Here is a 12461-nt window from a genome sequence, read left to right as displayed (position 1 = left end):
GAGTCAACTCTCGCGAGAAGTTGATCCAGGAAAACGCGGTACGGATCCCAGGTCGGTCTCCTCGTGCCAAGCTGTCGGCGTTTACATTGGAGCCCGTAAAACCCAACTGCAACCCAGCCAGACGAATGAAACCACCCTTCAGAGTGAGAAGAATGAATCATGGGACGGCGTTGCTGTGGAAACGACGGTAACTTATTTTGTTGACCTAACGTTACCCCTTAAGTGAAATAAGCAAGCTACAATTGCCCAGTGGTTAGCGAATCGACGACATGTGTCGCTTCCTGCCCTCCTAGAAAAGGCCCGCTAAGGTCGCTTGACATGTTTTGGCTTGCCGTTGGTTTTTCCCGGTTAATGGTTTGACGTTGAGTGACGCTAACGGCTCGACGGTGCTCATCCTCGCCGATGAAACGTGAGAATCATGCCGCTCACTAATCGATAGCCTGCTAGCCTGCACAGTGTTTTAATCGTCGATCACTCGGCCCGATCGGGACCGTTAACTGCCCGTAATTACACCCCACGCCCCCCCCCCCCCCCCCCCCGTGTAGAAAACGTCAAAGTTAGCATGATGATGCTTCAGCATGGCTCCACACAGCTCCTCTGCCTCACGGCCAGCAGCGGGGTCCCGCTTTTCACCAGGGGGGCCTCCAAGCAGCTGCCGTTCTCCGTCATCGGCTCCCTGAACGGCGTCCACATGTTCGGCGCTGGTCAGGGAGTGGAGTTGTCCTGCTGCGAGACCGAAGGCGGGGGCAAGGTGGTGTGGAGGGTCTTCCAGGACAGCGTGATGCTCATCGCCGTGAGCGGCGGCGGTGGACAGGGCGGTGCAGGCGGCAGCAAAGCGGAGGAGGTCCGTTTGCAACGCCTCCTCGAGAACGTGTGGAGCTGCATGGTGCTGGTGCTGGGGCAGGATGAGCTGACGGAGGTCAGGAATGTCGAGAGGCTCAAGAGGGACCTGCGGTCTTGCTTCACCCTGGTTGATCAGCTGCTGGAGGACAGGCAAGAGGGCATCCTGGGTAACTTGACCCACTGCGTTGACTCGCTGCTGCCCGCCAACCCGGCCGTCCTCCAAGGGGCCGTGGATGGCTTTGCTCAGGCCGCCGAGAGTGAATTTGGCTGCCTCCTCGTCCGCGGGCGGGTTGCCTCGGCGACCGAGAAGTGGTGGCGCCTCGCTCCACAGGAGGTGGTGCTGCTCTCTGCTCTGATGCGGACCCTCTCGGCCTCGGGCTCGGCCTCGTGTGATTATCCAGTTTTCCTTCCTAAGGGCAGTCCCACCGTGGCCCACCGCCTGCTCCGCTTCCAGCTGCTCCCTGGGGCAGACGTGTGCGTGCTGTGCGGCCCGACGCCTTCCCTGCACAAGGCCGAGAGCGAGCTGGTGGGTAGCTTCTGGACACCTTTGGTGGAGACCCTGAGAGACTGCCTGGCCAGCGGAGAGCAGTGCTTGCCGGGATCTGTGGCCTTGCGTCCCGACGTGCTGGCGGTTCTCCTCATCAACCGCGAAACGCGCCGCTCGGTGTCCACCGCTCACCCTCTCGGTGATCCTCCTTTACCCTCCAAGGCCCGCTGCTGGGAGCTACTGAGGCTCTTCTACGTCTTCAGCACCACACACTACTTCACGCAGGAGGAGACGCCGTCCGCCTCCCCGGAGGAGAGGGCTCCTAGAGGTCACAACGAGGACTTTGTCCTTGGATTCTCCCATCAGCCGCTGCAGTGCTATCTGGTCACAGATGAGTGCAAAAGCTTTGGACTTCAGACACCACAGCACCAGCTCTTCCTGCTCGTCCCGCCGTCAGTGCCCAGCTTTGCACTGCGTGCGTTGGCCACGCAGACCCTCTCTGATATAGTTGCTGCCACTGGGTTTTAATTAAACCATTTACATTGTTACATTTCATTGAAACCATCTGTGACCTCATAATATGTTAACGTAGAGGTATTTATTGAAATGCGAATTAGCTGCTTCTTAGATGTCTCATATCTTTATTGAGAATTCTTTTATCTAATACCGTATCTAGAGGCGTAAAAGTCAGCTTCGTAACAGAAAATGGGTAACATACCACTTGTTTGACTTCGCCATAGAGAAGGATATCACTGTTAACGTTATCACTGGTGATCTTTACTTAATAGAGCTCAGGAATTATGTAAATAGTAAGAAAGGAAATTGCTTCGTTTTGCATTAGAGATAAGTCACTTTTCTACAATTGTCCGACTCCCCTGGCTTCAAGGCTGTTCCAGTAATGACAGATAGTGAATACTGCCAGAGAATCATGTGAAAATGTTACACTGGAAAAAGTGCCTTCTGCATTTTCTGTAGCTTTTTTTTTAATCTAAAAAATGGTTGGTTACTTTCTGTGGGTCCTGAGTGATCTATGTTCCTTTTTCCTAATGGTTTGGCCTCTCAATTGAATGGCAAAATGATGACTGGGTGAATACGGCATTTTAACATTTTTTACCTTAACACAAACATGCAGGTTAATGGTTCTAGTATTAAACGTTTCCGTTGAAAACTACAAATGTTTCTTTAACATTTCTTTGACGGCGTGTGGAAGATACGTGCATTTACATTTTTAAGAAGATTTTAATATATCACTTTCAGTTAAAAAGTTAACCTTTTGCATTCGGTCAACCACATCATTCTTCATAGTCACTAAGTTTACAAAACACATCACTTTTAAATTAATACTTGACATGAGTTTATTTTTTTTAAAACAATTCCACTGTGGAGGCCCGGAGGTTGTAAGTCCCACACTTTGCTACAGTCCTCTTTTTTGTAATGAATTTGAAATGATTGCACAATAGATGCAGATTAGTTTTTCCATGAGTTATTTCCATGAAAGCCGAGCAAACCGAGGTGGACCTTCCCCTCGAAATAGGAGGTGCTTTCGTGATTTTATTAAAGCCCAACAAGGGGGCCCTCCCCAGTCTCCACCCAAACCGCACGGAACAAAGAGTGCGTGTGTAGGGGGTTTGCTGCGTGGCGAGTTCGGGACGACGTTGAAAGCTGCGCGCCGGGTCGTCGTTGGTCATAGACCCCCTCCCGGAGTCACGTCAGGTTCCGGTAGAAGGGCCCCTGATTGACAGCCCGAGTAAGGTGAGAGGGGGGTGGGGACATAACGGTTTGCTGTATACACCGGAGCCGCGCGAGGGCGGGAGCGGGAGCGGGAGCCGGAGCCGCGCGCGCGCTGGCTGTGGCGTTGCCATGCGTACGGGGAACGAACCCCCGATAACTCCGCAGAGTGCAACGGCAGTCTGCGCGTGTGCTTGTGATTCAGGGTCCTAGCGGGACATCCTGGGTCCCCCCCAAACCCAACAGTACTTTAACCCTGCCGACAGGTCCAAAGGTCGGAACGCGTACTCGTTCTTTTTTTTTTACTGAGATTTAACTTGACGTAGAAAACAGCGGGCGGTGTAAGTCGCGGAGAGGTGGTGTAAGTCGCAGTTAGCCAACTTGCTGAAGGAGAGACAGAGAGAGAGCGAGCAAAAAAGCAACATGTCAGCCACGCGGATGCAGTTGCTGACGGCCAGAAACGTCCGGTTTCTGAACCGGGGGCGAAGCGAGTTGTCGGCCGGGGTCCGCGGGGGCCCCGGGGCCCGCTCGCCCACCTCACCCGCTCTGTGGTCCTCCTCTCCCGGCAGGGCTCTATCGGGTCTGAGCGCGACGCGGCGCGGGCTCCCCAAAGAGAACATGTCCCAGAACGGAGCGTCGCCCCGGGCGAAGGTGTTGACCCTGGACACCATGAACCCCACGGTGAAGAAGGTGGAGTACGCCGTGCGGGGGCCCATCGTGCAGCGGGCCGTGGAGCTGGAGAGGGAGCTCTCTGAGGTTTGTGAAGGGCCGTCTGACGTCACTGTTCGTACCACCTGTACCTCTGAGGCCATGCTTTACCTGTGTTTTATACGTCATTTTGACTGTATTATTATTATTTTTTTATTGTTGCAGACCATTGTGCCCCAGAATATTTAGCATCACTACTCCAACAAATGGTTTGAAAGCTGTTTTACTGAAGCAGAAACCTGGGAAATTGTTAATTGTAATTGGTAAATATTTTTCGGTAAATATCTGTTAATATTCATTTGAATCTCTTATAAAATAATAGGAAAACAATAAGGAGCTTAATTGAAATATTAATCCTGTCAGTGTGTTTCATTAAGCGTCATAGTTCATTCCTGGTTACGTTGTCAATACTGCCATCTAAACATTAACCTAAAAGACAAAACTGTAGTTTAGACGGAACACCAAACTCTTATCAAAGTCCACAAGTTAGTCAGTCAGTTCCGGTGCGAGGCGGATCATGATTGAATATCTCTAGACTTGTTTGGTAATGTTTAGTCTTTTTAAACCCATCTCTAAAACACTTCAGCGAGGTGAAGGTCCATGGTCGTAAGCACACACTGTTTTTGTTGTCTTGCGCGTCTCAATGTCTAACACTATATACACACACATCTTGACCTCTGACTGTCATAAAATCCAACAGCTGATAAGTAACTTAACTTTCACTTTTAGAAGCCAGAAAGCATGGTGTCTTTGTAGTGAAAGGTCCCCCCCCCCCCCCTGAAGTGAGACAACACTAGCCAAGTCTATTCCAGCTGATTGACAATATAAATACAGACACTTTTTGCATTTAGCTTGAGTTAGTTTTTTTTAAGGTGTGTCCATTCCTTCCGCTCCCACTGTTTATGGTGATGTGGCAGCCAGCTGTTGCTTTACTGAGTGCAATCTGGTGTGAAAACTTGTCCTGTCGGGTGCGTTGCTCAGGAAGGGACGAGTGTCCCCCAGGAGGTCTTCACTCTGCGATGACCGGTCATACTTGCACCAAGAGATGTCTTTGTCCAATGTTTTTCTGCAGGTGATCCCCTTTTTTCAGGTCAAAAAGAATGACAACTTTTACACCCTTTTTTTTATTCATCACAATTCAATTTAGAAAATCTTTTTTTTGTTTTCATTAGCTGCAAACTGTCCCACTGCCAGCCTTTTTCAAAAGTACTGAACTACAGTCCAGCTTTCCCTCGCCGTTTGGATGGTGTTGCATTTCTTTGGGAAACGGGTCACGCTGGTATTCTCCATTTCGTCCCCGAAACGCACACATGAATGAACGTCCTACTCCAGTTTCCTACGCACCTTGTTCTTTTGTACTGAGATCTTTGCTCCTTTTTAAATGTGGTACAAAAGTGGGCTTGTTATTTATTTTCCTAAACACTAAAAGCTGTGTTAAGAACGTGGTAAAACAACTTTGAGCGAATTTAGTGTACACATGCAGTTATGACATCACGGTCTTAGTTTGTCCTAATGAGCTGGCAGTGAATGAGCCCTCTTCAGGGCGTCGTTTTTGGGGAGCGATGGTTCCAGGGAAATTCTTTCCACATATTTTTCTAGAATGAAAAGCAACCTGCAAACCTTTTTTTTCGGATTTTTAATCTGGATTATTTGCATTCATAAAAATAAAAAAAACTCAATCCCATATCCACATTTTGGAAAGTATTTTTTCTCATTTTAGTTTATTGCGATGAACATTCAACACTATTTCCAAGGGCTTTTCCTGCTCTGCAGATACAATGAATGCAGCCCTCAGGGTACACTCTGTATTGTTTGGACTGTTTTATCAGTGATTGAGGACAGAAAGCACCGACCTTTCCAAGCCGGTGCTCCGGTGCAGAGATCAGTGTGTTTCATAAAGGCCCCCCCCCCCCACCCCCCCCCAGACCCCCGTCATGAATGGATGGTACTTTTGACCTGGGGGTGTTATTGGACTTGCGTAATGCGATTGGTCCAGACTGAGAGACTCCTCTGCCGCCAATGAGAGAATCTGACACCCAAACCTCCCCAAATCTGAACAGCATCGGAACAAATCAAATAAACATGCTGCTATGTTTTCCTTCCGCATGAGGTTCCACTTGTGGCTTTTCTTGCAGACTCACGCTGCTCTTAACATCTGGTCTTAACAGCGTTTGCGCACACATGCTCGTGTTTGTGCACATGGAGGCGGGTGTTGTTGTTTGACCTCTCTAAGCGTTCCCAGCTGCTGAGAGATTATGTTTCAGAAACTGCCTCGGAAGTAAATTGATGCCTATATATTGTCCTAATTACATTTGACGTTGTTTAACTGCTGCTCTGCTGTCATGCATCTACGCCGAGGAGGTTAAAGGCCTCCGTGTGAAGCGTGGCCCTCCGAGCCAGAGGGATAATGGTGTCGCCGCGATAAGGACGTTTGCACAGGTCAAAAACCTGCTCCGTGTTTGCGACGACAATCTGCATCGGCGCTTTGTTAAAGGCAGAAGAAAAAGTGAAGGACCGGTTGAATCCTTTGAATTAGCTTAGTATTAGCATCAGTATGATTTTACAAAAACCATAAACGCACTTACACAACATATTTCCACTGACAAAATAACATAATCTGCAGCAGATTTAAATCAAAAGGATGTTCTTTATATAGAGAGAAGTCACTGTTAATAGAAAAGTTAGAACGTGAAATGTGCTCTGATATACTCATAGACTGGTTTTCCATTTAGAAACTCTGCTCATCTAAAGTCAAACCTGCCTGTTTGGAGGCGCTTCACTTTGGCCTCCACGTCGCCTCGCAGCAGTGAAGAATCTGTCTTCCATTCTTCACCGTAATGTATTCTGACAAAATGTCCTGAAATGTGAGACATGAATCAGAAGGAAGGGTAAAGCTAATGGCTAACAGAGCGTTTTACTTTCCCCGGCTCAGTTCATCAAGCCTCCAATCCAAACACCCCGTCAAAGTTATGAGCCCCCCCGCCCTCCCCCCTTTCCCAACCCTACTGTGGCCTCAGCAGCTGCTCAGCTGCCTCTTGAGTAATGTGTGTGTTGTTTAGGTGCCGTGGGAGCTCTCAGCCAACCCTCCTTTCTCTTTGACAAATCTAGTCAGGCTTGTTAATGGGTTCTATGATCTCTTTACATCTCAGGTTTTCATACAAAAAGCTGCTAAAAGAATTGTTTTCTTTGAGTTCCGCCGATGTATGATCTTCTTTTTGCGTGTTGTGTTTATGCTCTGCAGGGAATCAAGAAGCCTTTCACCGAGGTCATCAAGGCCAACATTGGCGATGCGCATGCTATGGGCCAGCAGCCAATCACTTTCTTCCGACAGGTCTGCTCCTAACCCTCTCCCCTAAATGTAGCATCATTTCGTCCCACTTAAAGCTGGTGTCAATATATTCCTTGCCCGTTTCTGTAGTAATCTATAAAGGGTCTTCGCATAATGGCCTCTCCTCCTTTTATCCTCACACCTCCTTTTGTTTCAAGGTGTTGGCGCTGTGCTCCTACCCCGAGCTGCTCAACGACAACACGTTCCCAGAGGATGCTAAAAGTAGAGCGCGCCGCATTCTTCAGTCCTGCGGAGGGAACAGTATGGGTGGGTTGGATTTGTATGACCTCAGATGCCAAATATCCCCTCGACTCTGGTGGTTCGGCTTCATTATGTTGAAACTCCTCTTCTCTCTGGTCTCCATGCGAATGTCCCTCAGGCTCCTACAGTGCCAGTCAGGGCATAGACGCTGTGCGCCAGGACGTGGCCCGCTACATTGAGCGAAGAGATGGCGGCGTGCCCTGCGACCCAGACGACATTTACCTCACCACGGGGGCCAGCGACGGCATCGTGGTACGAACGACATCATCTTTTGAGCTGACCGTGTATATTTGGAGGTCAACTGATGTCTTGATTAGTATTTTTTTCGGGGGACATTGGAGTCAACCCCTCATGAGCCTGATCACTAAATGGACACATCCCACTATCAGGAAAACAAGCGCCTGTGAAATAACATTTTTTAAAATAATAATAATACAATTTTGGCTTGTAACCCCTTTTAAAAAACATATTTGCAACTCTCACGGGTTTGAGCATGTTTCCTGCATTTCATTTCTAGTATTTGGTCCTGATGAGTTAGCACCGATGGCTTTTTGAAGCGCCCTGCGGATAAAGCTGCGTGATAACTTGTGTGTAGGTAACTCTGTTGATGGAACGTCTTTCTCCACGTCCCCCATCCTACACTTGCAGACCATGCTGAAGCTGCTGGTGTGCGGCGAGGGTGCGACGCGCACCGGCGTCATGATCTCCATACCCCAGTACCCCCTGTACTCGGCTGCTCTGGCCGAACTGGGCTCCGTGCAGATCAACTATTACCTCAACGAGGAGAAGTGCTGGAGTCTGGACATCAGTGAGCTGCAGCGGGCTCTGGATGAGGCCCGGCGCCACTGCAACCCTCGAGCCCTCTGCATCATCAACCCTGGAAACCCCACCGGTGAGGTTTCCCCCCCCCCTTTTTTTTGTTGTCGGACAGAGTGACGAGATTGCTAGGGCTTGTCGGTATTTTCACATATTCTATATCCAATAGGAGATGGAAAATAACAATTATGAAGGACTTTGAGTACATATTCTCCTTCATCCTAATCCACACACCTCCACCTTAATCCAGACTCCTCCATCCTCATATTGACTCTCCTGGAAAATAGTTTTAATTGTAAGAACACAGACAGTTTAATTTAAAGTACAGATTAAATTATAAGAAATACTTGCTCCTAAATTATAAGAGACTATTATCATGAATGCAGACAAATAGAATGTTTTGACTCAAGTCCAGACTCTTCTTTTAGTAACATACAGAAACTCCAGATGTATAATTTGGACTACCTAAAACCTTTATTTGCCCTTTTACTTTATTTAATCCTCCTTTACTGAGTACGAAGCAGTTATAGTGAGATGTATTAGATGACGTCTCCATCTAGATTTAACTACACTTTTAGCTTCTGAGGCCAGAGGCTCTGTAGGAAGGCTGGAAACACGACTCCTAACAGCAAAAACACTCAGCAGGAAGCGGACCCACGGCCCTTTATCACCACATGGCTATTCATTTATATCGGGATTAATCCAAACTGCCCCGATACCGCCCGTAATGCCAAAAGGAACATTTGTTTGGAGCTTAAGTCACCAACGGTTTTAAAAGTACTTCAGATGTACTTAGAGGTTGAAGGGAATTCCTGAGGGACATTTGCTCCAGTGATTATTTTAAAAGATAACATGACTTCTCTTTGAGGAGGCGGGGGGGGAGAGAAGCCGCCGTCCCTCGGCTCATGGCCGGGCTGTGGAGATAAGGCCTCCTTGTGGGCTCTAGTTGCCCCCTCCCTCCTATTTGTTTGCCCCCACCTCGCAAAGAAAGTGAAAACATCAACATCATTTTCAGGTCCACTCACGTTCTGTGTTGCTTTATAGCCACGCGGTTCCTGCACTCCTGCTAAAGGGCCCACTAGATGGCAGCAAATGGACACAACAGCTTGTTCAACCACCACTTCCCACCTTCCTAATGAGCCTCGTTCTCATTCCCAGGTCAGGTTCAGAGCAGACAGTGCATCGAGGACGTAATCCGATTTGCAGCACAGGAGCGTCTCTTCCTCATGGCCGATGAGGTACGGTCTCTCTGCATCTCGTTTGACAGCTGCCCCTCTTCACTGTGACATCCGTCCTTCTCTCTTGCTCTCGCAGGTGTACCAGGACAATGTGTATGCCGACGGTTGCCAGTTCCACTCTTTTAAGAAGGTTCTGTTTGAAATGGGCCCAGAGTACTCGGACACAGTGGAGCTGGCTTCCTTCCACTCCACCTCCAAGTGTTACATGGGAGAGTAAGTCCTTTTTAATTGCGTGTCGGGGATGAATCCGCCGGACCTTGTCGATACTGACAAGCGTCTCTTTGTATTTTCTGTCTTTTTTTTTTCTTCTTTTTTTTTCTCCCTCTCAGGTGTGGCTTCCGTGGAGGCTACATGGAGATCATCAACATGGACGAGGAAGTGAGGGCGCAGCTGTCCAAGCTGGTGTCTGTCCGTCTGTGCCCCCCAGTTCCTGGACAGGCGCTCATGGACCTGGTGGTCAACCCCCCGCAGCCCGGTGAATCCTCATATGACAAGTTTATCAAGGTATGAACCCGACATCCCAACAGCAGGACAAATGATTCAAAACGTAAATCTATCACAATATGCTCACCTGAACATTGTCAATGCGCTGGCACAGGTGTCACTATGTTGCATATCTGTACAACTGGGTTGTTTTTATCAGTCTAGTTATGAGACAATGGGCCATGGTTTTCCTTTCACATTCCTGTAACAGCTCCCTTTGGTTTTCTTGCCTTTTTCTCCCTGTCCCTCCCATTGTCACCCCCCCCCCCCTTCTTCTAGGAGCGCACGGCCACGTTAAGTGCCTTAGCAGAGAAGGCCAAGCTTACAGAGCAGGTCCTCAATACTGTTCAAGGCATCAGCTGCAATCCGGTGCAGGGCGCCATGTACTCCTTCCCTCGCATAACCATCCCTGAAAAGGCTGTCAAAGAGGCCACGGTCAGTCCTGAATTATTCCCCTTACATACATACAACATTTCAATGATTCAAGTTTCAGTGCTGGGTCGTTTCAAGGAAACCACATTGACGAGGAACAAATAGTCGAAGAATCTTTTACTCGACCATCTAATCGTTGCGGAGGATGAGTTCAGACTGGAGCTCACCTACTTATTCCCAGTGGCTCTTTTACCACACAGCTGTAGTCCTGCTTTCTTTTTTGCCTTCGCTTTCTTTAGAAACAGCAATTAAGGAGAGCGCTTCTTTGGCAGCGTTCGATATTACCATTGGCAGTTTAAATAGAGATTCGGCCCATTGAGCTGGAGGTCAACGCGCTGCTGCGTGTAAGGGCTGAGATACTTTTATAAATGGATTCAAAAAGGTTTCACAAAGGCTTCCCATCCAAAAGAACTCAGACTCATTTAATTTATTTTGTCCTCGAATTAGTATTCTTCTCTTCTTAGGGTTGTCATTTTAGCTACTGCTGGAAAAATGTTGCCCTGGAACTGCAGAATACAATAAAAGCACAATAAAACTTGTTGTTATAGGTCATACATTTGTAAACTGTAGAAAAGCACTGCAAGAATAAAAAAATATGTTTTGTGAGCATTTCATATTACATGGTTATACTATTCTGATTCTATTTTCTACTTAAATGAAAATCTTTTATCCTAAATTTGTTATGAATGAAAACTAATAATGCTGCTCAGTGGGAATGCGGCAAAAAAAGTACACGCCGTACTTTTGCGAGTGTGAATCTGCTATGAGTTCAAAACGAGGCCACAGTGCTGCACTGCCGTAGACACTGAAAATCGAGGCTTCAACTTTGTTCGCTAATGTTGGTGCCACCAGAATATGAAACATCAAACGGTGAGATTGTGTTTTCTTTTTTCCTCTCTGGCAGGACAAAGGTCAGCAGCCGGATATGTTTTACTGCATGAAGATGCTGGAGGAGACGGGCATCTGCCTGGTGCCCGGGAGTGGCTTCGGTCAGAGGGATGGAACCTACCACTTCAGGTACTTAAAGCACACAAAACCCAATTCATCACTCATTAAAGCCGGTTTCTGATATCATGTTAATCTGACTGCAATTTGACACATTGCTCCCATCTTTGAATGTAATTCATTTCCATTCATGCAACTGCATGGGCTACGTACATTGCTCAAAGGTTTTGTCCCTTTCCATAAATGTCCTGTCATGTGGGAATGAAGGTGGAAGGAACGTTTATGTAAAAGGAGCCTTAGTTTGAATGGGGAGGGAAAAAAAAGGCATCACTTTACCAGTTTGAAGAAGCAATCAATGCATCCTAGGCGTCATTTTGAAACATACCTGCCCTCTCTTCAGTTATTCAATTACCATCTGGGTTGATTCTTAAGTGATTCTTCCAAATCTGTTACTCTTTAACCCTTCCCCAGCGCGTCGTCTTTCGCTGCATCACCCAGTTTACACAGTTAATGTTTGCCTTTCTTCTTTTTTTGCTGCCAGAATGACCATCTTGCCGCCGAAAGACAAGCTGACGACGCTGCTGAACAAAGTCAAGGAGTTCCACCAGAAATTCCTGCAGCAGTATTCTTAAATTGCCACACTGCTTCCTCTGACTTGTAAAGAGAGGAACCCACCAATCAAAATGAAAGTAACTCAGCCAATCAGAATTGATCTGTCACTAACAAGTGCCTTTCCTACGGAGGCTCCGGTGGTCTCTGTGATGACGCACTTCCGGGCCTTTACACATTCAGACTGTTTTCAAGGATGTTTTGGTTAAGAAAACCCAGCGGGACACGAAGAAAAGAAGTCCGAGGCCCGTGTAAAGTTTGGATGTTGGTACTGAAGCTGCGCGTCTGTGAATATGAGAGACGTATTGCCTTTCGCGGACACCAAGCTGGAATGAAATGGTACGCAGTTAAAACCTTTTTGAAATAATACATTCCCGCAGGCAGTACTTGACTGGTTGAAAGCGCAGGTGATTTTGCATGATGATTTTGTTGAATCAAAATAAATGTAACGGGCTATCATGTCTCGTTATTTCAGAAAGCGCAGTCGGATGTTAATTTTCCTTTTGACCGATTGTGATAGTTACGTTTTTAAGTTACAGTTCCTCGTACTTTCATTAAAGAACAAATTGGACTTGAGTTTTTT

At 47.5% G+C, this 12461-nt stretch overlaps 2 protein-coding genes across 4 annotated transcripts; both read left to right on the top strand.

Moving 5' to 3' along the window:
* The first annotated feature begins 52 nt into the window (after positions 1–52).
* On the top strand, positions 53–12449 carry gpt (glutamic--pyruvic transaminase). 3 transcript variants are annotated; one of them, XM_037459362.2, is made up of 12 exons: positions 53–187; positions 3628–3814; positions 7008–7097; positions 7253–7361; positions 7474–7607; positions 8004–8247; positions 9330–9409; positions 9486–9622; positions 9739–9913; positions 10172–10327; positions 11229–11341; positions 11811–12449. In XM_037459362.2, exons 1-12 carry the CDS (start codon positions 126–128, stop codon positions 11899–11901), a joined length of 1578 nt encoding a protein of 525 aa, XP_037315259.2. In that variant the 5' UTR covers positions 53–125; the 3' UTR covers positions 11902–12449. The 3 variants fall into 3 exon arrangements, with proteins under 3 accessions (XP_037315259.2, XP_037315260.2, XP_037315258.2); XM_037459363.2 differs by lacking the exon at positions 53–187 and adding an exon at positions 2905–3082; XM_037459361.2 differs by lacking the exon at positions 53–187 and having other exon boundaries at positions 3152–3814.
* fuz (fuzzy planar cell polarity protein) lies at positions 523–2217 on the top strand. The gene has a single exon (XM_037459364.2). It carries the CDS (start codon positions 563–565, stop codon positions 1856–1858), a length of 1296 nt encoding a protein of 431 aa, XP_037315261.2. The 5' UTR covers positions 523–562; the 3' UTR covers positions 1859–2217.
* Positions 12450–12461: the final 12 nt, after the last annotated feature.

The sequence above is a fragment of the Pungitius pungitius genome, chromosome 15 (assembly GCF_949316345.1).
Source record: "Pungitius pungitius chromosome 15, fPunPun2.1, whole genome shotgun sequence".
Classification (NCBI taxonomy): Eukaryota; Metazoa; Chordata; class Actinopteri; order Perciformes; family Gasterosteidae; genus Pungitius; species Pungitius pungitius.
Note: the sequence above shows the minus strand (reverse complement) of the source record. Positions and strands in the feature narration are given on the sequence as shown.